Genomic DNA, 26,322 nt, shown 5'->3' with positions numbered 1-26,322 from the left:
CCATGTTTTTGTTGCTATCATCTGCTCTTGTCTTTCTACTTATGACGCTATTTTCCGTCCCTTTCTACCATGTATATGTCAAGCGGGCCGTATTTAAATAAGGCCCGTGATGTTGCCTACTGTCAAACGTATAGGATTGATATGGGGTTGCCAGCCTCCTGAGTTTGACAGATAAAATGAGGGGTTATTGGTTTTTCTTATGTTTCGAGGGGTGAATCGATTAGCTTGGGACCGAAGAGAGTACCAGAGCTGACCCAAAAAGTTGAGCACGTTATTTCGGGACCTTCTAGTCTTAGAGTTACCTCTATGGTAATAGTGGTGTTGCCATGTGGTACACTGAAAAATTGAAATAGCAGGTTAGTCACCAAAGTTTTCGAGCCGCTCCGTCTGTCACTTCGTTTGTGCTATTATAATGCCTCTTCTCAACGGTTTTATTGTAGAAAGTCATGTACACACCAAATTTTGTTTTCATCTTCCAGCAAAATGGTTTGCTGAAAATGATCCAGCAATACGATTTTTGCTGAAACAACAGCAAACAACTTTTTAATTACTGAAAACCCAGTAAATCAGTTTTTTTTGCTGGAAACCAGCAAATTATTAACTGTCAAAAAGACTTGTGATTTTTCTCATTAGTTTGACGACCGCTAACAAACAAAATTCTCCAAAAATGTATTGTATTAAGAATTCCTGGTTTCTGATTGAAGAAGTTCACTATTGTTCGTAACAATAACGGTAAGACGGGAATACATTGAAGGAAATATTATCTCTTAACAGGTTGTGTTTAATTTTAGGTTATTCCGGTGGAAAAGATTCTTTCGGAAAAATTATCATCCGGTGCTAGTGGAGATGATCTAGGATATATTTGAACGTTTAGTGCTTAAGGGTAGATATGAACTGAATAAAAAAGTTTTTAAATAAGTTCTCATTCTTTTTGCATTATTTTGTTTAATAAAGTGAGAAAAACGTGCGTTTATAATTGCTGAATAATCAGCAATATTTCCATTATAATTTTAAGAAAAAAATTGCTGTTTTTCCAGCAAACTTCTGTCAAAAAAGATTTGCTGGAAAACCAGCAAAATTTATTTTGCTGGAAGGATTGCTGGCTTTCCAGCTCGGCAAAATCCAGCAAAATGTTGCTGGTTTCCAGCAATAAAAAATTAGTGTGTATATTTGTTTACGTCAGTTCAACGTGTTGGTGTAGCGATGCAATAAGAGCTTGTTCCAACCGTCACAACAGCTAGAAGTAGCTGACTAAGTTTGCCAGATTTGCTTGTATAGAGGTTGAGTAAAGGTTTCCTCATATCGTATAACATTTGAATACAGCTTGAGGCTGTATAAATGAAATGAGTAAAACGTTTACATTGCGAAAATTGTAAGTTGGGATGCCAACCCCTGGGGCGACGCATACCGAGTCGTGATGGCGAAGATCAGAGGTCCAACGATGCCCGCTGAAATGTGCCCAGAGAAGCTGAAAGTCATCGTGGAAGGACTTTTCCCGAAGCACGACGCAACAAACTGGCCACCTACACCGTACGGAAAAGGAGAGGGAGATAACATAGAGGTAACTCTAAGACTAGAAGGTCCCGAAATAACGTGCTCAACTTTTTGGCTCAGCTCTGGTACTCTCTTCGGTCCCAAGCTAATCGATTCACCCCTCGAAACATAAGAAAAACCAATAACCCCTCATTTTATCTGTCAAACTTTCGTAGCGAATCAAAACAAACATTGCGTAGCACTAGAATTTCCACCAGAAAGAGGTACGTTAATCGTTTACTTGGGACCAATAGGCTAGCCAAGTAGTGAGCCAATTTAAAATCGTTAGTTTCGTATTGATTGTTGGAGATAACGTCGAACTCACCAACGAGGAACTCGTAGCAGTGGCGAAAGGATTGAAGGTGAAGAAAGCTCCCGGTCCGGATGGAATCCCCAACGTAGCGTTGAAAGCGGCGATCCAGTCATCCCCGGACATGTTCAGGATGGTGCTGCAGAAATGCCTGAACGAGGGTCACTTCCCTGACAGGTGGAAGATACAGAAGCTAGTGGTGCTGCCGAAACCAGGAAAACCGCCGGGGGATCCAGCATCATACAGGCCTATATGCCTGCTGGATACACTCGGAAAACTCTTGGAGAGGATCATCCTAAACAGGCTGATGAAATACACGGAGAGTGAGCACGGATTGTCGGAGAGGCAGTTCGGATTCCGGAAAGGGAGATCGACGGTGGATGCAATTCGGACAGTGGTCGAGAGAGCTGAAAAGGCATCCAAACAGAAGCGAACAGGAGATCGATATTGCGCCGTGATAACGATCGACGTCAAGAATGCGTTCAACAGCGCCAGCTGGGAGGCCATCGCCGAAGCACTGCATAGAATGAGGGTCCCTGACTACCTGTGCAGGATCCAGAGGAGTTATTTCCAGAACCGGGTTCTGGTCTACGAGCCAGACATGGGACAGAGATCGATTAGGATTACAGCGGGAGTTACACAAGGCTCCATCCTTGGTCCAACGCTCTGGAACGGGATGTACAACGGCGTGCTAACGCTGAAACTGCCCAAAGGAGTTGAGATCGTTGGCTTTGTGGACGACGTCGTCTTGACGGTAACAGGCGAGACGCTGGAAGAGGTGGAAGTGTTGTCAACCGAGGCAATCGACATGATTGGTAACTGGATGAAAGGAGCGAAGCTGCAAATAGCCCACCACAAAACGGAAGTGTTATTGGTCAGTAACTGTAAAGCGGTACAGCGGGCAGAAATCACCGTCGGGGAGCACACCATAACCTCGAAGCGTGTGTTAAAATACCTGGGAGTGATGATCGATGACCGGCTAAACTTCAACAGCCACGTCGAATATGCCTGTGAGAAGGCCATCAACGCGATAGCTAGAATCATGCCGAACAACGCTGGTCCCAGCAGTAGCAAGAGGCGTCTTCTGGCCAGCATGTCATCATCGATACTGAGATGTGGAGGTCCAGCCTGGGTTCCAGCGCTGGAAACGAAGCAGAACCAAAGGAAACTGAACAGTACGTTCCGGCTCATGGCCATGCGAGTCGTGAGTGCGTACAGAACCATCTCGTCGGAAGCAGTATGCGTTATCGCCGGTATGATCCCTATCGGCATCACCCTGGCGGAGGACAGCAAGTGCTACAGGTGGAGAGAAGCCAGAAGAGTACGGAAAGTTGTGAGAGTGGAGTCATTGGCTAAGTGGCAACAGGAGTGGAACACGACGGAGAACGGTAGATGGACACATAGACTAATACCAACAATCAATACGAAACTAACGATTTTAAATTGGCTCACCACTTTAGTAGCCTATTGGTCCCAAGCAAACGATTAACGTACCCTATTCTAGTTGAAATTCTATTACTACACTATGTTTGTTTTGATTCGCTATGAAAGTTTGACAGATAACATCAGGGGTGTGTGGATTCATGCAGAACATGCAGGGGTGAGTGAAATAGCTTGGGACTGCTTGGGACCGTTGTTCTGGTACTGAGTGAGCCAAAAATAATAATGATTTTCTTCGGGACCCAGTGGTCTTAGAGTTACCTCTATGCTAATACCGATTCTTTCGACCTGGGTGAACAGAAAACACGGAGAAGTCAATTTCCACCTAACGCAGTTCCTGTCTGGCCACGGCTGCTTCAGGAAATACCTGCAGTGGATGAATCGCCGGAGCATGTGGTCTTCGACTGTCCAAGGTTCGAGGCAGTGCGAACGGAGATGCCCGTCCTTAACGTGGAGAATGTCGTCGTTGAAATGTGTCGAGAGGAGGGCACTTGGAATACCGTCAGCAGGACAGTCAAGCGGATTATGTCGGAGCTGCAGCGTAAATGTAGAGAAGAGCAGCGATCTAGCAACCCCAGCTAGCGCTGAGAGTACGACAAGTGCATGAGCACAGCCACCTCCCGAAGTAGTCGCTTCACAGGGATCCAGGTAGAGGAGAGAGTAAGGAATGGGTTTTAGTGGAGCTGCACCAGGCAACTAGTGGATACCACACCGTGCCAACTTAAGTACAGGCCAGGCTTCTTGAAAAAAAAAAACACACACGCACACACAGACACACACACACACACACACACACACACACACACACACACACACACACACACACACACACACACACACACACACACACACACACACACACACACACACACACACACACACACACACACACACACACAAACACACACACAGACGCACACACACACACACACACACACACACACATACGCAGGGATACAAATGGTGAGTTGACAACCCGTGTTGCGCGATGCAAGTAGATGCGAGAAATGAAAGAAGATTTTTCGAAGATTTATTTTTTGAGCATCTAGAATTGAGATTTAGATGTGTCGCCCCCTCGGCCTGGTCACCGAATCCCATGCACTTCAAGCATCGCTCCAGTTGCTTGGTAACCCGCGGAGTGGCTTTCAGCAAGCACACTGACCAGCCAACCTTGACCTTGCCCGTCTCCAACAGCTTATTCGCTGCAACAGTCCAAAGAAGTATCACCATAGAGGTAACTCTAAGACAAGTAGGTCCCAAAGAAACGTGCTCAACTTTTTGGCTCACCTCTGGTACTATCTTCGGTCCCAAGCTTGTCGAATCACCCCTCGAAACATAGGAAAAACCAATAACCCCTCATTTTATCTGTCAAACTTTCATAGCGAATCAAAACAAACATTGCGTAGTACTAGAATTTCGACTAGAATAGGGTACGTTAATCGTTTGCTTGGGACCAATAGGCTACTAATGTGGTGAGCCAATTTAAAATCGTTAGTTTCGTATTGATTGTTGGTATCACCGCCGTTTGCATGCCACCGTACGCCTTCCTCATCCGGATTAACATCGGAACATCTCCCAGATCGCAGTTCACTCTCAACGCACTTCTCAACTCCTCTTCTGTAGTGATCTCGTGCAGGTCCCTGCACTCGACCACTGTCTCCTGGGATAGATCTCTTACGCTCGCCTCTTCGTCAAGAGACTTTTCGTCGAGCTCCTTGAAGGCTGAGCTCTTGATCGCAGGATCCTTCTTTAGCTCAAAGAGCATCTCGCCTTTCTGGGTGCGTCTGGTTTTCTCCTAGTTGCTTCAACTCCGGATTCTCTCGAACCTTCCGAAGGAGTGCTGCATACGACGTTTTGTCTTTTGCTTCGACGATCAGAGCATCACCCTTACTTCGCTCCCGACGAGGCCTGTGTTTCTCCTTCTTCTGTTCTTCTTTCTTCTTCACTTATTTTTCCTTCGGTTTTTTCCACTTCTCCTTCGGCTTCTCGACGGTACGCCATCCTTCCTCCTTGTTGTCTTCCTTGTCGTTCTTGACTTTTTTCAACTCCTCTTCCTCTCCTGTTAGCCTATTAGCATAGAGGTAACTCTAAGACTACTGGGTCCCGAAGAAAATCATTATTATTTTTGGCTCACTCAGTACCAGAACAACGGTCCCAAGCAGTCCCAAGCTATTTCACTCACCCCTGCATGTTCTGCATGAATCCACACACCCCTGATGTTATCTGTCAAACTTTCATAGCGAATCAAAACAAACATAGTGTAGTAATAGAATTTCAACTAGAATAGGGTACGTTAATCGTTTGCTTGGGACCAATAGGCTACTAAAGTGGTGAGCCAATTTAAAATCGTTAGTTTCGTATTGATTGTTGCTATTAGCATATAGGTTACTCTAAGACCAGAAGGTTCCGAAGAAACGTGCTCAACTTTTTGGCTCAGCTCTGGTACTCTCTTCGGTCCCAAGCTAATCAATTCACCCCTCGAAACATAGGAAAATCCATCCCCTCATTTTATTTGTCAAACTTTCATAGCGAATCAAAACAAACACTAGAATGGTGTACGTTAATCGTTTACTTGTGACCAATAGGTTAGTCAAGTAGTGAGTCAATTTTAAATCGTTAGTTGCCGCCGGTTGGTACTATCATAGAGGTAACTCTAAGACCACTGGGTCCCGAAGAAAATCATTATTATTTTTGGCTCACTCAGTACCAGAACAACGGTCCCAAGCAGTCCCAAGCTATTTCACTCACCCCTGCATGTTCTGCATGAATCCACACACCCCTGATGTTATCTGTCAAACTTTCATAGCGAATCAAAACAAACATAGTGTAGTAATAGAATTTCAACTAGAATAGGGTACGTTAATCGTTTGCTTGGGACCAATAGCACAAACGAAGTGACAGACGGAGCGGCTCGAAAACTTTGGTGACTAACCTGCTATTTCAATTTTTCAGTGTACCTCACGGCAACACTATCTACTCATATGTACTAGCTTAAAGTATATAGTTGATGCTATTGGCCTTGACGGCGAATCTATAGCTCTTTACTCCTATGGTAAAATCCGTAAGCAAACGTCAGACTGTGCGTGAAATTTACTTTCAAAAACGAAGAGGTTCGCAAGTGGTGCTGGTGCTGAAGAGTATGAACTGCTGTTGGATGATCAGATTGATTTCGTCCAGGCACTCCGACGAATGGATGGAACTAAAGAAAAGGACCGGAAAGCACCGGTATCTGAGGCGGAAAGGAAGAAGATGGACATTGAGGAAACGAAGAAATCACTTCCAGTTTTTCCATTCAAGGAGGATCTCATAGCCGCTATAAAAGAACACCAGATTCTTATTATCGAAGGAGAAACGGGTTCGGGAAAAACGACACAGATTCCACAGTATCTCTATGAAGCTGGGTTTACAAACGACGGCAAGAAGATTGGATGTACTCAGCCTCGTCGCGTGGCAGCGATGTCCGTGGCGGCACGTGTTGCACAGGAAATGGGCGTCAAGTTGGGCAACGAAGTTGGTTATAGTATTCGTTTCGAGGATTGCACATCCGAGCGGACTGTCATTAAATACATGACAGATGGTACGTTGCACAGGGAGTTTCTTTCGGAACCGGACCTAGCTTCGTATAGTGTGATGATTATCGATGAAGCTCACGAGCGTACGTTGCACACGGACATTCTGTTTGGATTGGTGAAGGACATTGCGCGGTTTCGGTTGGATTTGAAACTACTGATTTCCAGTGCCACGTTGGATGCGGAAAAGTTTTCGGATTTCTTCGATGATGCGAACATATTCCGTATTCCTGGTCGTCGTTTTCCGGTACGTAGTTAGATTTGACTTGCTTTGTGTTTTGCTGTAAAATCTAACTTTTTCTCTTCTAGGTTGATGTATTCTACACCAAAGCACCGGAAGCAGATTATATCGATGCATGTGTGGTGTCGGTTCTACAGATTCATGCCACTCAGCCTCTTGGAGACATTCTTGTATTTTTAACTGGTAAGTGGGTCTATTTCTATGCGATGTTAAAAAATTACATTTTTTTTTCGTTCCAGGACAAGAGGAAATCGAAGCCTGCCAGGAGATGCTCCAGGATCGCGTCAAGCGGTTGGGTTCCAAACTCAAGGAACTACTCATCCTTCCCATTTATGCCAATCTGCCTTCGGTCATGCAGGCGAAAATTTTCGATCCAACTCCACCGAACGCCCGGAAAGTCGTACTGGCCACCAACATCGCCGAGACATCACTAACCATCGATAACATAATGTACGTGATCGATCCGGGCTTTGCAAAGCAAAATAATTTTAACTCCAGAACCGGGATGGAGACCCTGATGGTCGTGCCCATTTCGAAAGCGTCTGCCAATCAACGTGCAGGTCGAGCAGGGCGCGTTGCCCCTGGCAAGTGCTTTCGTCTGTACACAGCCTGGGCATACAAACACGAGCTGGAAGACAACACCGTCCCGGAAATTCAGCGCATAAACCTGGGCAATGCCGTGCTAATGCTCAAAGCTCTTGGAATCAACGATTTGCTTCATTTCGATTTCCTCGATCCTCCACCACATGAAACGTTGGTTTTGGCATTGGAGCAACTTTACGCCCTAGGGGCATTGAATCACCACGGTGAACTGACCAAACTTGGACGACGGATGGCGGAATTTCCGGTCGATCCCATGATGGCAAAAATGCTGCTTGCTAGTGAAAAGTACAAATGTTCCGAGGAGGTGGTGGCCATCGCTGCAATGCTATCGGTGAATGGAGCCATCTTCTACCGACCGAAAGATAAAATCATCCACGCAGATACGGCCCGGAAGAACTTCAACCACATGCACGGGGACCACTTGAGTTTGCTGCAGGTCTACAATCAATGGGCCGAATCGGACTACAGCACTCAGTGGTGTTACGAAAATTTCATTCAGTTCCGTTCGATGAAACGAGCTCGCGATGTCCGGGAGCAGCTGGTTGGGTTAATGCAGCGAGTCGAAATCGAAATGGTTTCCAGTCTGCCGGAAACGACCAACATCCGGAAGGCTATTACAGCCGGGTACTTTTATCACGTCGCTCGGCTTTCCAAGGGGGGTTACTACAAAACGGCCAAGCACAATCAGACGGTGATGATCCATCCGAATTCGGCACTGTTCGAAGAACTGCCTCGTTGGGTGCTGTACCACGAGCTGGTGTTTACGACGGAGGAGTACATGCGGTCGGTGATTGAAATCGAAAGCAAGTGGCTGCTGGAGGTGGCACCGCATTACTACAAACCGAAGGAGCTCGAGGATTCCACCAATAAAAAGATGCCGAAAACGATCGGTCGGGCCACACTGACCGAGGCGTAGGTTGTGATGAGACGGTTTGGGGTAATTCAAGAGCATTTTTCGCACTATGTATTCAACGGGAATTGTTGTTATTTGCGATGACATTATCCTACCTAGGGTGTCGGGTGTAAATTAGTGATCTTTAGGGACAAATAGGTGAAATATAAGGTTGCTGCAACCATGCTATATTGTATGTCAGTAGAGAGCTTCATAAGGCTAGCCCGTCTAATCCCAGTCGCGCTCCTTTCCGTTTCTTCAGGTCCGGTTAGGTGGATTAGGTATTCTCTGGCACGCCGAAGCCAACTGCAGGGCTGTTACAAGTGTCGCAAATTTTGTGCGGTTTTATAGCTTTTGAAGTGCGGATTTTGCGGAAAGCTTATCGACATTGAACACATTTTTTTAAATGATATTTTAGCTTGCCCAACCAACTATTAATAACTTTACTGCTTTACTTCTTTATTAAATAATAGAAGGTCTTTCTAAACGTAGATTTTCCTGGAGTCTTCAAATAATTAGAATCGAAACTTAGTTGAATTAACCCTAAGTGGAACTAATCCGCGCCAAAGCAAATCTGAGATGGCAGTCCACGAATACCTCAGATTTGCGAATTTAGCGTAGTCGTAACAACGCCGTCCTTGACGGGAACTAACAAAGTTTATACTATTTCAAACAATCGCTGATAGGAAGTTTTTTCGCCAAGTGAATGATGAAATACTCACAATGATTTCACTGTCTTAAGATTTATTGCTGTCTCTAATAGCATATGTAGCAAAGCTATACATTATTTTTCTCTCGTCTCAATACCTACTTACTACCAAAAGTGGATGTGTTAATAACACAATCAATGATTAACAATTAAAAAAAAACCCTCACTGAATTCAACCATACACAGCAGAACATACAAAATCAAATCTCTCTTTAAAATATGCCCCGACCCGTCCGCTCTAATGCTGCGACCACTGGATCGACTTGATGTCGATACCTTCCTGGACCATCTCCCACAGCGGGGACATCTCTCGGAGTCGAGTCACGTGCTTGATGCACTTTTCAGCTATGTAGTCGATTTCCTCGATGGTGGTAAACCGTCCGATGCCAAAGCGAATCGAGCTGTGAGCCAGATCTTCGTCGGCACCAATCGCACGCAGCACATACGACGGTTCTAGTGAAGCCGAAGTGCAAGCCGACCCACTCGAGAGGGCAACGTCTTTCAGCGCCATCAACAGCGATTCACCCTCAACGTATGCAAACGACAGATTGATACATCCGGGATAAGAATGAACTGGATCGCCATTGCGGATGACTTTCGGTAGCGATGCGAAGATTTGGTCCATCAGGCGTTTCGAGAGGAACTCCATCCATTTGTGATCGTACTCCATTTCACGGCTAGCGATTTCACAGGCTTCCCCCAATCCAACGACCAGTGGAGTCGGAACGGTTCCACTTCGAATGCCACGCTCCTGGCCACCTCCGCTCTGAATGGCTTCCACACGAACTCGAGGACGAATGCGAGTTGAATGCAAGAGGCTCCCAAACATACAAACTTTGCTCACGACGTTCTTATGCATAATCTAGTGTGACGTAACGTTGGATCATGCGTAAGAACACCGTGAGAACGAAGGAGTCGACTACATTCTTTCTGCCGCACCTATAGTACCGCACACGGTTCCCGCGCTGACTGTTCCTTACTTTCTCACTCTAATCAAAATTTCCTTCGATGAGTGAGAAAACAGCACCCCGTCAACGCGAGTGAGAACGCGAGTTGCCAGATCATTGCACACAAAACCAACTTGAATTAATTCAAATCAAAAATACTAGCGAACCTGGCGGTGAGCGGCGGAAAGTGGTCTAAAATTCTATTACAGAGAACCACCTTATTTTAATTAATTTCTTCGGAGAAAGTCGTCTGTAACTTCGTTTGTGCCAATAGGCTACTAAAGTGGTGAGCCAATTTAAAATCGTTAGTTTCGTATTGATTGTTGGTACTATCCTTTCACTCCATCGAATATTCCCATAAGAAACTGTCAATCTTTGCTAGCAGAGACGATTTTTAGACGGTGCCGTCAACGCCAATAGGAGTAAAGAGTTACAGAGTGACCGAAAAGGCGATTTGTAAATTGTCGAGTTAATCTGTCCATTATTTTTTCGACTATCTCTACAGGGGGCTTATCAAAGGATTTTTTAACTAGTATATTCAAGTCGGTCAGAAGCCAATCAAGAGTGTTATTAACCAGTCATATTGTTCAGTGTGCTTTTAGTATGTCAACTTATGAATGTTACGATTTCAGCATGACATTTTATGTTGATGGATACTAACGTTTAAAAAAATCATGTTTTTTCCAAATAAGCTAGAAATAAAAGTAGGGTAAGTGTGCCAGTTTTAGACCCTAGTGGTCATTGAATTGGCCCCATCTTAAATTTCACATTTTAATATTATTAAAAAAAAAATTCGATACAATGTTCGAACATTTGTTTTGCCATAAATCTTCGAAAATAAAACCACGAAAATTTATTTCAAATTTGATTTAGGTCCTAGGGTCGAAAACTGGACCACTAGTGTCAAAACTGGTACACTTACCTTATGTAAAATAGATCCAAATGACTACTTTCGTTTGTAAATAGTGCTTAATGTTGCTAGAAAAAAATAGTTGTTCCTGGTAATTTTGAGACAGCTAGCTGGAAGTCCCAGGCTGAGACCTTAGCCATTGGGGTCGACAAGTTTGTTAGGATCCTGTTTAGTCCCTCCTTTGCCTTCTAGATCAATCTTTCTAGTTTCTAGTAGAAAGTAATTGGAGTAGATCTTTGTGTTGGGATTTGAGCAAAAATTTGCAATTGGCCGCATTTGAGAAACATATGGAGGGTTGAATCCTTAGGTATCGAAGCGCTCGGTTTGATTTATCGTCCGGCTTACGAAATTCTTGCGAATGGAACGATGGTCACCTCTATACACTGTATATTTTCCGCCTAAACCGCAGAAAGGTATGCATTTTGCTACTGCTCTCTGGTCTTTACAATGTATGGAGTAAACTCCTAATTTGCACGATCGCAAAACAAAGGTTGATGCAATTGGATCCAAACAATAAGAAAAAGTTCAACGAAAAAATGGTACCTACATTGTTCAGTTTACAGAAATATAATAGAAAAAAAATTACCCGCACTAATTTATAATTCATTTTTGTCATAACTACAGAAAAACAATACGTAACGCTTTCAAAATTGGGCTGTAAACAGTTGACATATGGTAGCTTACAATGAAATTGCAGGATTAATCGTTGGGTGGCAGATCAATGCATAACATATCGGCACAAACGAAGTGACAGACGACTAACTGGCGAAGAAATCCATTTAAATAATGTGGTTCACTGTAATAGAATTTTCTTGGAAGCTTGTGCCATCATCCACCCGATACAGAATACAGATTTATCACAGATTTTTAAATTACAATACAGATTTATACAGATTTTTATAAAATGCTTGAGAAAAAAAAATTCAAAATTTATAAAAACAAAATAACTTGCTCGATTTTATCAGCGTACCCCCTTCTCTCCAAAATTAATTGTTGTGCTAAAAACCATATTTTTTGCAGTGGGATCTGCTCGAGGCGTTGGTTTCTTTTATGCTTCTCTCACTCCCTCCAACGGAAAACGCAGTCACGCCCGTCACGGTAGTTTCGCATTGAAAATGTATTTCGTAAGAAATTGTGGATTTTCTGATATTCTCCATACTGCAAAAATGATGTTACCAGCACTGGCGGGGCGACATCTCTCGACTTTTCGGTGTAACTACCACACAAATGATGTAATTAATTGTATTCATCTATATCAAAAATATCAAATAGTAATGAACTCGTGCACTTTTTTGCATTTAAAACTGCTTATCAGGAAGATAATGAATAGAAACTAAAATCTCCATACATTTTCAAACGGCTTCATATCACTCTTATAAATAAGTACGGACGATATCACAAATGGCGCAATTATATCCCGTATGGTTAGTACGATAGCCCGAATAGGTGGTTAAGCACTTTTTATCGTTATTTTGTATGCACTGTATTTGTAAAACAACGAAACATGATTAATTAAGAAAAAAATCGTCAATACAGAAAATACAGATTTTTTAATAGAGTGGATACAGATTTTTTATAAAACCACCTGGCAGCTCTGGCAAAGAGTGCGTATCATTTTGTCATTTTTTATGCATTTCAGTTTTGAGTAGAGTGAAAGAGATAGAACCAAAACATTCTAGTACGTTTGGTGAAAATGCTAGTTCAATTCAGTAGTAGCACAAACGAAGTGACAGACGGAGCGGCTCGAAAACTTTGGTGACTAACCTGCTATTGCAATTTTTCAGTGTACCACATGGCAATACCACTACTACTGGATTGTACCACATGGCAACACTACTACTGGATTGTACTAGCATTTTCACCAAATATATTAGAATGTTTTGGTTCTATCTCTTTCACTCTACTCAAAACTGAAATGCATAAAAAAATGACAAAATGATACACTCTTTGCACACTGTCAAAGAATCATTGTACACAAAATCAACTTTGTTCAAATCAAAACAAAAAAACTAACCCATCTGGTGGATGATGGCACAAGCTTCTGTGAGCACTGCACTTTAGACGGGAATAACTCAACACGCTGGAGTCTTACGGATGGCGCAGAGCGGACAACAGCATGTCTTACCTCGAGGTCGGTCAGCAATCGAAAGAGGACGATGCAATGGATATTGCTGGCTTCTGGGTCTCGATGACGTGTTGCCAGTATTAATGCAATACGTTATTGAGGAGTGTTGCCAACATCCTAATTGAGCTACTCTTTTGACGAGGGGTAAATTGAGCCCACTCACATCTTCCTACTTCCCCATTAAAAAATAAAATGAAAAATATATAATTAAAATATATATATAATGGAAATGGCAGTAGTTGTAGGTTAGTTGTAGTTGTAAATAGTAGTTATAAGTAGTCTCCTTTTTCAAATTTTAAAACAAACCAATCCCACCAAGGTGGTCATTTAATGGAAATGGCTCCAATGTTGGCCTATCGATCTAAGATTGGGCCCATCGCTAAAAATCTACTGTTTATCAATTTTATCTAGATGAACGCGTCATTGGGACGGTACTAATGGATATTTTTGGTCGCTAATGAAAATTTAGTCGATTGCTGAATTTATGTATGGGCCCAAATCAGAAGCATTTAGGCTGACATTACATCCATTTCCCCTTTGTATATTTTTACCGACAAAACAATGCTTTTCCCAAATTTGAGTTCTTTAAACTTTTCAGATACGTTGTTTTATTTAAGCGTGTAGACTGAACCCTATGATGTTCAAACTCCCGTGCAAGAATCAAATGTCATTCAGCTATTCAGCACCAATGAGATGGATTACCGAGGTGAAGCAATCGTTTAAGTTGTGTGAGTAAAACCCCTGTACGATACAAGCAATTAGTGACGTCACTACTTGCTTTTACGTTGATTTTTTTTGTTTACTAATACAACCATATTTCACGATCTGCTTCACCTCTCTCTGTAATCAGTGATTCAGCACTTCTGTCAGGGGCCTGGCTAGCGGCCATGTTTTTGATGCTATCATCTACTCTTGTCTTTCTGCTTATAACACGATTTTTCGTCCCTTTCCACCATGCATACGTCAGGCGGGCCGTATTTAAATAAGGCCCGAGATCAGGGGCCTGGCTAGCGGCCATGTTTTTGATGCTATCATCTACTCTTGTCTTTCTGCTTATAACACGATTTTTCGTCCCTTTCCACCATGCATACGTCAGGCGGGCCGTATTTAAATAAGGCCCGAGATGTTGCCTACTGTCAAACGTATAGGATTGATATAGGGTTGCCAGCCCCCTGCCCGAGATGTTGCCTACTGTCAAACGTATAGGATTGATATAGGGTTGCCAGCCCCCTGACTTCTGTCAAGAAAAATTAGATTCGTTTGAAGGTGTTGGTAAGAATAATTCAGAATTACTCAGACATTGTTTTATTTGCATTGCGGAAAAGAAAAAAAACGTAAACAAGTGAGAAGTTCTACATTTACAGCTTTTGGATAGCTACTGTTTTCACGTAGTCCTTTAAATACGCGGGAGTTCGTTTCTTTCGAGTTGAATTTTGCTGATCTGCCTGTTGCACTGGTTCTGCCTGTTGTGCTGGTTTTGCCTGTTGTGCTGGTTCTGCTTGATTTTCAGGGACAGTGTCGCTGGAGTCGCGCCAAGTACAAACTTTTTTGGTTTGCGATACATGGCGTTTGAGGATTTGACCTGCCTCGTTGCTAAGTGTTAAGCTGCCGTTCTGTTCTTCAACAACCGTGTAACGCATAGGAGAGAATCTAGTTTCCCCTTTCGCCCGCGATGAACGTTCCACGATGACGATATCACCGGGTTTGACTCGACATTGTCGGGCACCACGTCGTGCATCTTCACGCTGTTTTGCCAGTAGCTTGGATTCTCGATCCCGTTGCTCAAAAAGGTCATCATCAATGGTGCTGCTTTCGTGGCGTAGGAGAGGAAGACCACGCTTAATTTTGCGACCCATCATTACTTCTTCAGGTGCTAGTTTTGTTACCCGGTGGGTGGCCGCATTATGAGCATCCACAGCCGCGCGAAGCTCATCGACAAAGTTGGTTTTATCAGAGGACGCAGTGCACATCGCCTTGTTAATGACCTTCATGTAACCCTCTACAAGACCGTTCTGTTGTGGAAATAGAGGAGTTGAGTATATGGTGTGAATATCACGTTCATAACAATATGTTTTGTACTCGCTGCCATTGAAAGGCGGACCATTGTCAGTTTTTATGTTCGCTGGAAATCCTTCCCTTTCGAAGATCGCTTCTAGTATCGCCTTCATGTGATAGAAGCTTGTCGATTTTACCGGCCTGGCGACTAAATATCGTGAGCGATAATCAACTACAACGAGAATAGAAATTCCTCCGAACTGAACATATGGTCCGTTAAAGTCCAACGCGATGGTTTCCCAAACTGACTTGGGAGCGAAGATGCGCTGCATAGGCGTAGTTTTCTCTGGTCTTCCGTTAAGAGCACAGGTAGCGCAAGCTTCTACCCATCTTTCAGCGTCTGTTGCCATTCCAGGCCACCACACGCGCTGACGTAAGATGGACTTCATTTTTGAGGCCGATGGATGGCCTATGTGTGCGACCTCCAGAGCTTTCTTTCGGAGAGATTCGGGGATCACTGCGCAGCCTGTTTTTACGACGATGTCATCTCGAGTAGACAGGTCGCTTTCAAGTTTTTCAAACTTTCGAAGATGTTCGGGCCATGTTCCTGTATGCAGAGATTGTATTACCAACAGCAGAGTCTCGTCCTTGGCTGTAGCTTCTTTTACCTCATCTTTCGTCAGAAAACTAACCGAGTTTGCTTCAAGCGACGCTATCTCCCAAGGGCTGATTTGTTCTTCGAAGGGGTCATCATTCCCGTTATACAGCCTTGACGATGCATCCGCGATGTTATCCCTACCGCGAATATACTCGACGTCATAGTCATAAGGACTGAGTCGAAGGGCCCATCCATCTGCTCGTGTGAGAGCTCTCTTCGACTCTTCCCGAGTACGATTTAGGATGAATGTTACTCCTTGTGCATCCGTGCGAAGAATGAACCGCCTCCCAAGCAGGAAGTACGAAAAGTGTTCTACCGCCCAGACGGCCGCCAACGCTTCCCGTTGGTTCTGGGGGTAGCTTTTTTCAGTTTTCGTGAGCGCTTTAGAGGCGAACGAGATTATTCTGCGTGCGTGGTTATCCTCTTGTACAAGGACAGCACCAAGTGCCACCGGCGAGGCGTCCGTGTACAAGATTGTCTTGTCATCTTCGGAAAAGAAACCTTGGGCTATGGTGCATTGGATGATTCGTTCCTTGATTATATTGAATGCCTTTTTTTGGTCAGGTCCCCAATTCCACGAGGTTGTTGCAGACCATAGTGGACTAGATATGTCGGCAAAGTTCTGAACATGAGGACTGACAAAGGATGCGAGGCCCAGGAAACTCCGGAGCTCTGAAACGGATACCGGCTCACGAAAACACTGGATGCTTTTCACCTTGGCCTCTTCGATGTGAAAGCCATCTTTGTCCAGCTCATGGCCGAGGAATTTGATTCGAGACATGTCAAACTCACATTTGTCGGTATTGATGGTCAGGTTATTCGCTCTCAAGATATGCAGCACTTTCGCTACAGTTTTACGGAGTTCTTCTAGGGTTGCTGCGTGTACCAGGATATCATCGATATAAACGATCACGTCATCTACGTCTTCTAAGATACGGACCATCTCTCGTTGAAATATCTCTGGCGCACAGTTAACGCCAAACATCAGTCGCGTGAAGCGGAACATTCCAGACTCAGTCAGAAAGGTTGTAAGGTCACGGGACTCATTCGACAGCTCCAAATGATAATACGCATTGCTCAAGTCGAGCTTGGAGAAGTATCTAGCCCCATGCAACTTAACCTTCATCTCTTCGATTAACGGAAGGCGGTAGTACTCCCGGTTGATCGCTTTGTTTGGTCCTCTCATATTGACGACCAACCGGAAGTCGTCTTTGCCTTTGGCAACCGCAGACATGCCGCTAATCCACTCCGGTGCCTTCGTGACTCGCTCTATAATGCCACGCGTCTCCATCTCTTGAAGCCTGATTCGCGCTCCTTCTCTGTAGGCTGCTGGCACATTGTAGTAGGCATTCTTTACTGGGACAACTCTCTTGTCAACACTGAATTTAATTTTGATTCCCGGCATTTTGGGGAACACTTGTGCTTCATTTGGGATCTCGCAACTGTTGATTGCCGCTCCTACATGCAACAAGCCCATGTCGCTCGCCGTTGAACGCCCGAGTAATGAACGTCGTCCTTCGCTCGCGACATAAAACAATGTTTCAATAGGGGGTTTTGAAGATTCGAAGGCAACAATTTCTGCCCTGAATGCTGCGTTGACAGTTATTGGCTTTCCCGAACCGTAAGCATGTAACCCACTGTCAGCTGGTGGTTGAACCGGGTTAAGTTCGGCCCTCCCAAGATGAAATTCTCGCTTCAGGAGCTTCCAGTCGTTGCCTCCGATGACGTTCACGTCGGCCCCGGAGTCAATCAAGAATGTTATTGAGCTCGACGACCCAACGCAACAATTAATTAATACATCGTTAAGGGATAGTATGTTTACTTGCTGAAATGGTAATACGCGAACGAAACATTTATTCGGCATATTCAAAAACACTTGTTTTTATTCAGAGAAGTTTTACAATAATCAATTATTTAATACCTTCTTTTCTTCATTCTCCTCATCGGTCCAGCCAGCAGGATTTGACTCCGTATCGCGTCGTACATTATTCACGCGCCGCTTCCGACACGATGCAATGAAGTGCCCACGTTCTCCGCAACCGTTGCAGTTTTTGTCGAGGGCCGGACAGGTTGTACCACTCCTGTGCGAAGGACGGTTGCAACGATAGCAACGATTTCGACGCCCATGAGATTGCTTGTCGAAGCTGCGATATCGCTTTGTCGGATGTCTATCATCTTGACCCTCTTTTCTGCGCTTTTGATGCATTTCAGTGGGTGATTTCCGGTATCGCTGATGAACTGCAGAAATATTGGAGCCACTGGGTTGTGCTGTTTCCGCCTCGTAAGCTTCCTCCCTTGTCGCTGATTGCACTATGAAGTTCGTCTGGTAGCTGTAGATCCTGGCCGTTTTTGTGAGCTCCCTGTTCCTAAGCCCTTTCAACAATTGAGCCCTGACGAAACGCTCTTGATCAGAGGGGCTGTAGCCGCATAGCCTGACCTTCTCCTGGAGCCTGGCATGGAACGCCACAGCAGATTCTCCAGTCCCTTGCATCATACCAGCAAACGCCTCATGTTCGGCTGCTGTGTCCGTCATGGATTGTAGGTAGTTCCGCACGTTTTTCACAAAAACTGTGTAACAATCGGGTTCCGCTAGGCTTGGTCGTAGTTGGGCTGCCCTTACTATGCCTTGGAGTTCCTGTCCCAAACAAAGGAACAGTAGCTTTGAACGTTGTACGGGATTTGCAGCGTTTCCCAGAGACGCCGCTATCTCAAAGTTCTCAATGAACCTATTCCACTCTTCCCACATTTTGTTTGCGGGAATACCATTCGGGAAGGGTTTAATGTGGTCCCATCTTACAGCGGCCTGAGTAACATCCGTATAGCCGGTGGAATCGTAGGGACCAGCCCAATTGTCGTCAACGTCACGATGCGTCGCGTTGTTTGGTCGTTGATATGCACTCAATGATTTAGTCAAATCGGCAATGACCTTCTGTAATCGCTCGATCTTCTCAACGCTTCCCGATTTCGCTTCCCTTGGTTCTTCGGTCGACGTCCCGATTACCAGGGACCGTCTTGGATCCATACGATCTTCGCTTTCGCTCGACGGTGGTGGTGGTACTGGTGGTGAATAGACTGATGAATCCGACGTAGTGGAGCATGAGGTCGAACTGGTGCAATCAGAGAGTTGATCACCTTGCTCCTGATCACCCTCACAGCTGGATTCAATCTCGTTCGTCTCTTTTATGGTGTCCTCCAAGTTATGCGACTCATCAGGTCCGCTTTCCGAACTGCCTGTAGCACGGACGTACTTTCCTTCGTCCTCCATTCTGATTTTAGGGGTTACCCGTGCTTCTCGCCGAATCGTTTCGTAACTGTAACCTGTAATTTGCAATCATCACAATGTTAAAATTTATGAACTAGAAAAGGAAACGAGTTGCAAAATCTGTCAGGGTAGCTCTATGACATTCAGGTACAGAGTGTTATGTGCCATGCGTATGTGACTGTGGAATCATTTGCATTCCTAAAACAATTTTAGCCGGATTTAGACTAAGCAAGTGAGTTGGTTTCTAAGCATCCCGATTTTTTTCGTTCGGTCAACACGAACCGATGAGTGTGATAATACTCTGGAGTTCTCTCGACCCACCCAGGATTTTTATTATCGTGACCTCCGCGGTCCCCCAGCGAGGGTAGAACAAGTCAACTTGACAATACGATTTTCCCAAATCGTAAAATCCTATTTTTTTCAACGTGATTGTACCTTGGAGTCATCCCGACCAATCCAGAACTTTTTCGTGACCTCCGCGGCCTCCCAACGAGGGTAAAACTAGTCAACTAACTGACAATACGATTTTCCCAAATCGTAAAATGGCGCTTCTTTGTTCCATTGGCCATATTGCACCTACTGTGCCAGAATATTACATTGTTTTAGGTTACCTCCGCGGCCTTTCATTTATTGAGAAGAGATTCTCTTCCTTCTTCTTTTTTTTATTGCGGTCAACCCGACTCGCATAACACGTGCTGTTTTTTTCAGTAAAGCTCATTTTCCATTGAGTTATTCCCGTCATGAGCAGGTCAGATTTTCTAATATTATTTGTGCCAGGTTCCTGCCAGTCCAATTATCCAGAATTGTACTCCTGGCAGGATCGCCAAAATGTGAGCACTGCACTTTAGACGGGAATAACTCAACACGCTGGAGTCTTACGGATGGCGCAGAGCGGACAACAGCATGTCTTACCTCGAGGTCGGTCAGCAATCGAAAGAGGACGATGCAATGGATATTGCTGGCTTCTGGGTCTCGATGACGTGTTGCCAGTATTAATGCAATACGTTATTGAGGAGTGTTGCCAACATCCTAATTGAGCTACTCTTTTGACGAGGGGTAAATTGAGCCCACTCACAGCTTCCAAGAAAATTCTATTACAGTGAACCACATTAATTTAATGGATTTCTTCGCCAGTTAGTCGTCTGTCACTTCGTTTGTGGTAGTAGTGTTGCCATGTGGTACAATCCAGTAGTAGTGGTGTTGCCATGTGGTACACTGAAAAATTGAAATAGCAGGTTAGTCACCAAAGTTTTCGAGCCGCTCCGTCTGTCACTTCGTTTGTGATATCGGTGAGAAATGTATACTTTTTTAAATGCATACGTTAATATATATTTTTGCTATGTAAAGCAAGGTGATGAATTTGTTAAATCCAGCTATATACTTTTAAATAATGGACGTGAATAGTTAACGATAAACAAAGACATAAGTTCAGAAGTGCTAGGAAGTCATATAATTATAAACCAGGTTATTATTATTTGAATATAATTGACTACCCCCTTGGTTTTCTTTCTCATTTTACAGCTGGTATAATCAATTTGACATATCGATGTCCTTCTAAAGGGTGTCCACGATGAAATTGCCACACACAAAATTGATTCGCAAAATTCGAGTTTTCATCCGATTGCCATCAAATTTTCAGGGATTGAAAAATAACTATTAAACTTCATTTTACCATTTTACTCGTATTTTATTTACAGTCCATACGCAAATGCCCGCACCTTGGCCTTAACCCCGGCCATAAGATTCTGCACAACCTGTGAATCAACCGTTTTTTGCATGTAAACCCATACTTTCTTCAGTTCCTCGACTGTCTTCACTACCTTAGGTCGTTTAAGAAGGTGCTGCTTCATAATCGCCCAGTACTTCTCGATGGGGCGGAGCTCCGGAGTGTTGGGAGGGTTGAACATTTTTGGCACGAAATTGACCTTATTGTCCGCATACCACTTCAGCACGTCCTTGGAGTAGTGGCATGAGGCCAAATCCGGCCAGAAGATTGTTGGGACATTGTGGGCCTTCAGGAGAGGAAGCAGCCGCTTCTGGAGGCACTCTTTTATGTACACCTGTCCGTTCATCGTGTCCTGGGTCACGAAAGGTGCACTCCGCTTCCCGCACGTGCAGATGGCTTGCCAAACCAGGAATTTCTTCGCAAATTTGGACATCTTCTGAGTGCGGACATGCTCCGGAACGCTGAACTTATCCTTGGCCGTGAAAAACAGGTTGCCGGGGATCTGTTTGAAGTCGGCCTTCACATATGTTTCGTCGTCCATGATGCAGCATTCAACTTTCGTCAGCATGTTGAGGTACAACTTCCTGGCACGGGTTTTCGCGGACTTGTTCTGCTTCTCGTCGCGATTAGGGGCCTTTTGTACCTTGAACGTTCAAAGCCTAGCCTTAGTTTTGGCCTTCTGGACAAAACTTCGGCTTAGGTGCAGCTTCTTAGCCACATCCCGAACGGAGGCGTTCGGATTTCGGTTGAAGGCCCCAACTACGCGGTTGTGATTTTTTGTGGTGTACGGAATACTTTTTCCTTCACTTCTGGGCTTCCGATCGGTGGTCAACCGTTCCTCGAACCGCTTAATCACTCGCGACACCGTGGAATTCGCGATTCCCAACGTTTTAGCGATGGAATGATGCGAGAGATCCTTGTTCTCGTGATGAATACGCAAGATTTTATCACGCACGAGCTGTTCCTTTGACTCCATTTCCGCGAGTTTTGATCACAGGACTTTGAAACTTGCAGGATGTAAATAATGCACTATGAACTAAATCCACCCAAATTTTCATTAAATTCTACCCAACGGTTAAAAAGTTAGAGCAATTTCATACTGTGGCAATTTCATCGTGGACGCCCTTTATGCCACTTGAAATCACAGAAATGGGGTTGATTTTTTCTGATCGAGTTCCACATATGTTATGTGCCCATTGTCAAAATTGCCCCACTTTTCTCTAACTAATGCAAAAATGGTACAGGCATCCATTACTCTCAATCAATCATATTGGCGAGCAGTTTTGGGACGACCTTCTACCAGTAATTTTAAGAAAATGCAGTAATAAATATCAGATTTTTAAAGCCTACGATAAATAAGACCCTAATTCCTCAAGGTTCTAGAAGAAAAAATATCAAAATATTGTTCAACGGTAAAGTTCGAGTGTTAGGAAACGTAAATTTAAACTTTTCGAATGATATGATCTATTAATAATTGTGAAAGTGCTAGAACACGAAGTTTCGAGCACAAAATAAGTTAATATGCGATAAACAATAATCTTGAATTGCGAAGAAGATAAATTAGAACAAAGAAGAAGATACACAACACAACACTACACACTAATCCTTTGAACACAGATCTATCGCTATTCTGCTTGCGAAACGAAAACAAATAATAATTTAATTTTCCAAAAGGCTACTACGTGCGGAAATATTTACATATGATTGCAACTGGTTTTGTTGTTACCATAACAATGGATACAATTAACCGTGTTTGTTTATTCGATTCCATTTCCTTTATTCAAAATAATGTACATGGTACCTATTCATCCCAGTAAGCCAAACGTAGGGATGTAGTTCACCCTTTCCTGAAATAGGGGAAATGGCTCTAATGTTGGCCTATGCATCTAAGATTGGGCCCATCGCTAAAAATCTGTTATTAATCAATTTTATTTAGATGAACGCGTCATTTGGGCGGTACTATGGATATTTTGGTCGCTATTGAAAATTTAGTCGATTGCAGAATTTATGTATGGGCCCAAATTAGGGGAATTTAGGCCGACATTACATCCATTTCCTCTATCAGTTTGTGTTTTTGTTCTGTTTGACTCGAATAGCTACAAATCATCCAGCAAAGATGCGTACCGTAGTTCGGAGGCAAATTGATCACCGCGTGAAATTGTTGGGTTTTCAGCGGTCCCGTATAAAATTTTCAGTAAAAACATATCAAGAGAAATGTTGATAGTTTCTCATTACAGAAGTGAATGAGCCATCAGGTTTAAAACCTCTATAATAAAAGAAAAATAAAAGTATTGTACATAGCAACAAAATAAGTTTAATGTTACATCAAAGAGGATGCACTCGTCAAAAATCTCATGTAATTTTTATGGCCACAAACATAAACAAATGGAGTAAAAGCAGCGTAATGTCGCACTGTATTAGTTATAATTTTGTCCTTTTTGGCAAATAATATTACACCATATTTTCGACACGATTGAAGTGCATTCACTTTGATGTGATATTAAAATTAATTTTTTGCTGTGTATCAAGAGACTTTCATGATTGTTTTGATGCGTTTTTCTCAACAGAAAAGTAATACCCCGTTTACATTACAGCCTATATCACGTAATTTAGGCTGTCTTGCAATGAGCACTCGTTCATAGGATTTCCAGTGAAAACTAGATGTATGAGTGCTCATTGCAAGACAGCGTATATAACGTGATATAAGCTGTAATGTGAACGGAGTATAAATTTTACTGCCTAAATTTAAATTTTATTTTACTGGCGTTCAATAGCTTACAATATCATAATTTAAACCAGTGTTGGAAATATCGCGAAAAGTTCATTATTGCAAGCGAGATGTTTTCACTTGGTAAATTATCGATGGGAATTTCTAAAAGCGTTATTTCCCGAGCGATCTTTGTTGATTGAGATTGAGAGGAACTAATATCACTTCCACTTTGACTCACCTGCAAGAGAGAGCGTATGTTAAAAGATATTTTTTATTCTAGCTCGCATCTCGATTTTTTGTAAAATAGGTTGAGAGAGCGAAATCGGAATTCTTTTTCAGAACCGTTTGCTAAACTGTTTCGCACATATCATTCGGGAACTTTTATTCTCATTTCGTTCGCGATTTTCACTCAGCGAAATGATTATCAGAAGAACTAGGAAAGAAATCTTTTTGAAAATAAACTTTACAACACTGGTTTAAAAAATCGATTATAGGATTGCAACGACGTTAGCTTGAGAGTGGATTTTTCACTAAACTTAGTATTACTGAGGTTGAAGTATTAGAAATATTACGAAAAAAAAAAAGAAAGTTTCCAATGCAAATCAATTAGAGCTTTTCCGTCCGATTTTTAAAGATTTTAAATAAAATGTCTTCGTTTAGGCGCTATTGTATATTTTAAGAAATTTCAATACACTTCGCATAACGATTCTAACGCCTGATTGGGTTTCAAAGTACCCAAATTCATAATGCACATTTACTAGAAATGCTGGTAGCTATTTATAGGGTTGATCAATTTCACCCCATACATGATTTGATATTTAAAAAAATAATAACAAAATAAGCAAAATATTCAAAATAATCAGTAACCTTGTAGAATGGTAGAGTCCTCATAGCTACTGATTTCAATGCCATGAGTTGGTAAATGTCCTGTTTCGAATAAGTGTATTTCGATATTTACGATAAACAGTGATCAATATGCCCCCGATTTACGGTATAGTAACCTGCTTCTAATTTATTTTCCGTTGTTTATCATCTTCCTGCAACAACTGTGCAAAACATAATTCGACCAACAAATACGTTTGAAAATGATTGAATACGTTTTTTCACGTTCATCTATTCGATACAAATAATTTCTTTTTTAAAATAAGGTAGATGTTTGTTCCAGTTTTGGCCTATAGGCCATAACTGTGAATATCTACAATATACAAAAATATCAATAACTTATGTTAGTCCTGTTCAGAATAACATGAACAAAATAAAGCTCCCAATAGTGGCATCGTATAGGATAAACTCTAAAATAAAGATAAAAAAAAAGCTATTTTCGTGAACTGCATTGGCTACCTGTTTGTTGGTTTGTTTGCTGGAATAATTTTTCGGTCGTAGCGTAATTTGCAATTGTTGCACACCAACCAATTATTGTACAGTTCACAGTGTTTACTGTGCAACATTTATCCCTGGCCATGAAATTTACGGATCATGGTGATATGTTAATGATTGATCAATTATTTATTGCTAAAAAATACATTTTTGGTTGGGTGTATACCAATTATTGCTATACGTTCCTTTTATGATGTGTTTCAATTATGGCCAATAATAGGATTCCCATATGTCATTATTCGAACACACCAGAATTGGAACGTATAGCCTATTTAATGTTAGAAATATAGTTTTTTGAAAGTTTTAAATATTGTGTACATGATTTCGATTGCAGTCATTAACTAGAAGATGATGCTTTTTATTAAACTAAGTGTTAATGAATCTGATTTATTTAAAAAAATACTGTATATGATTTCAATATTGGGAAATCTATGGTTTTCTGTGAAATTTAGTGATTTTTGAAGAATTTACCTACATTTAGGCGCAACTATGCATTTTAGAAAATATTTTTTGTGATTTCTGATAAAAATACACTTCGGACAAGTATTTTAGCAACTGGTTCGGATTCAAGCAAACCAAATTTAATAACTTCGTAAAATGTTGATTGTTATTTCTATATTCACATTATTAAGTGATCAATTTGCCTCCAGATTACGCACAGCAAAAAATTAATTTTGATATCACATCAAAGTGGATGCATTTCAACCGTGTCATAAATATGGTGTAATAATACATGCCAAAAAAGAAAAAAATTTATCATTAATAATTTATTATTTATTATGCACTGTATATGAATTGACATTACCCTGCTTTTACTTCATTTGTTTATTTTTGTCGCCATAAAAATTACATGAGATTTTCAGCATCATTGAAGTGCACCCTCTTGGATGTAATATTAAAAATTTATTTTTAGCTGTGCGGAACAACGTTAGTACAATGATGTATGTCATAGGTATTACATATCCAATCGATTAACATCGATTAATCGAGCTCCATGACCAACGGCTTCAAAACGGTACTACAATCTTGGCTGTCGAAGGTGTTAGCAGTCAAAAATGTGGCCAACAGTACTGCCTATTTCTCGTTCAACGCAACGGTCAGGTGGATCACATTCAGGAAATTTGATGGCGCAGTTTTAAAACTACACGCTCTCGTTAATTAAATATTTAATGTGGCCGTCAAGGTCGGCAAAAACCGTTCATCTTGAACGAGAGAATGTTTTCAACTTCAATTTCGGTCAAGCCTAACTTCCTGCAGGTGCAAATGGTAGCCAGAATCAGTATTGTCCTTTGCTTTAGTTACTAAACTATCGTGA

At 42.5% G+C, this 26,322-nt stretch overlaps 3 protein-coding genes across 3 annotated transcripts; 1 reads left to right on the top strand and 2 right to left on the bottom strand.

Moving 5' to 3' along the window:
* Positions 1 to 6,332: 6,332 nt before the first annotated feature.
* LOC135704451 (probable pre-mRNA-splicing factor ATP-dependent RNA helicase mog-4) lies at positions 6,333 to 8,612 on the top strand. The gene is made up of 4 exons (XM_065225919.1): positions 6,333 to 6,344; positions 6,392 to 7,099; positions 7,162 to 7,276; positions 7,333 to 8,612. Exons 1-4 carry the CDS (start codon positions 6,333 to 6,335, stop codon positions 8,610 to 8,612), a joined length of 2,115 nt encoding a protein of 704 aa, XP_065081991.1.
* Positions 8,613 to 8,638: 26 nt separating this feature from the next.
* Positions 8,639 to 10,421, bottom strand: LOC135704414 (cysteine desulfurase-like). Its single transcript, XM_065225864.1, has one exon. The coding sequence runs from the start codon at positions 10,154 to 10,156 to the stop codon at positions 9,536 to 9,538; it is 621 nt and encodes a 206-aa protein (XP_065081936.1). The 5' UTR covers positions 10,157 to 10,421; the 3' UTR covers positions 8,639 to 9,535.
* A 4,216-nt stretch (positions 10,422 to 14,637) lies between these two features.
* On the bottom strand, positions 14,638 to 19,197 carry LOC135704450 (uncharacterized protein K02A2.6-like). Its single transcript, XM_065225918.1, has 2 exons — positions 17,854 to 19,197; positions 14,638 to 17,757 (listed from the first exon to the last, which is right to left on the bottom strand). The coding sequence occupies exons 1-2, from the start codon at positions 19,195 to 19,197 to the stop codon at positions 14,638 to 14,640; spliced, it is 4,464 nt and encodes a 1,487-aa protein (XP_065081990.1).
* Positions 19,198 to 26,322: the final 7,125 nt, after the last annotated feature.

This window comes from Ochlerotatus camptorhynchus, unplaced genomic scaffold (assembly GCF_037179485.1).
Source record: "Ochlerotatus camptorhynchus isolate MF236.1 unplaced genomic scaffold, CSIRO-AGI_Acam_v1.1 ptg000240l, whole genome shotgun sequence".
Classification (NCBI taxonomy): domain Eukaryota; kingdom Metazoa; phylum Arthropoda; class Insecta; order Diptera; family Culicidae; genus Ochlerotatus; species Ochlerotatus camptorhynchus.
Note: the sequence above shows the minus strand (reverse complement) of the source record. Positions and strands in the feature narration are given on the sequence as shown.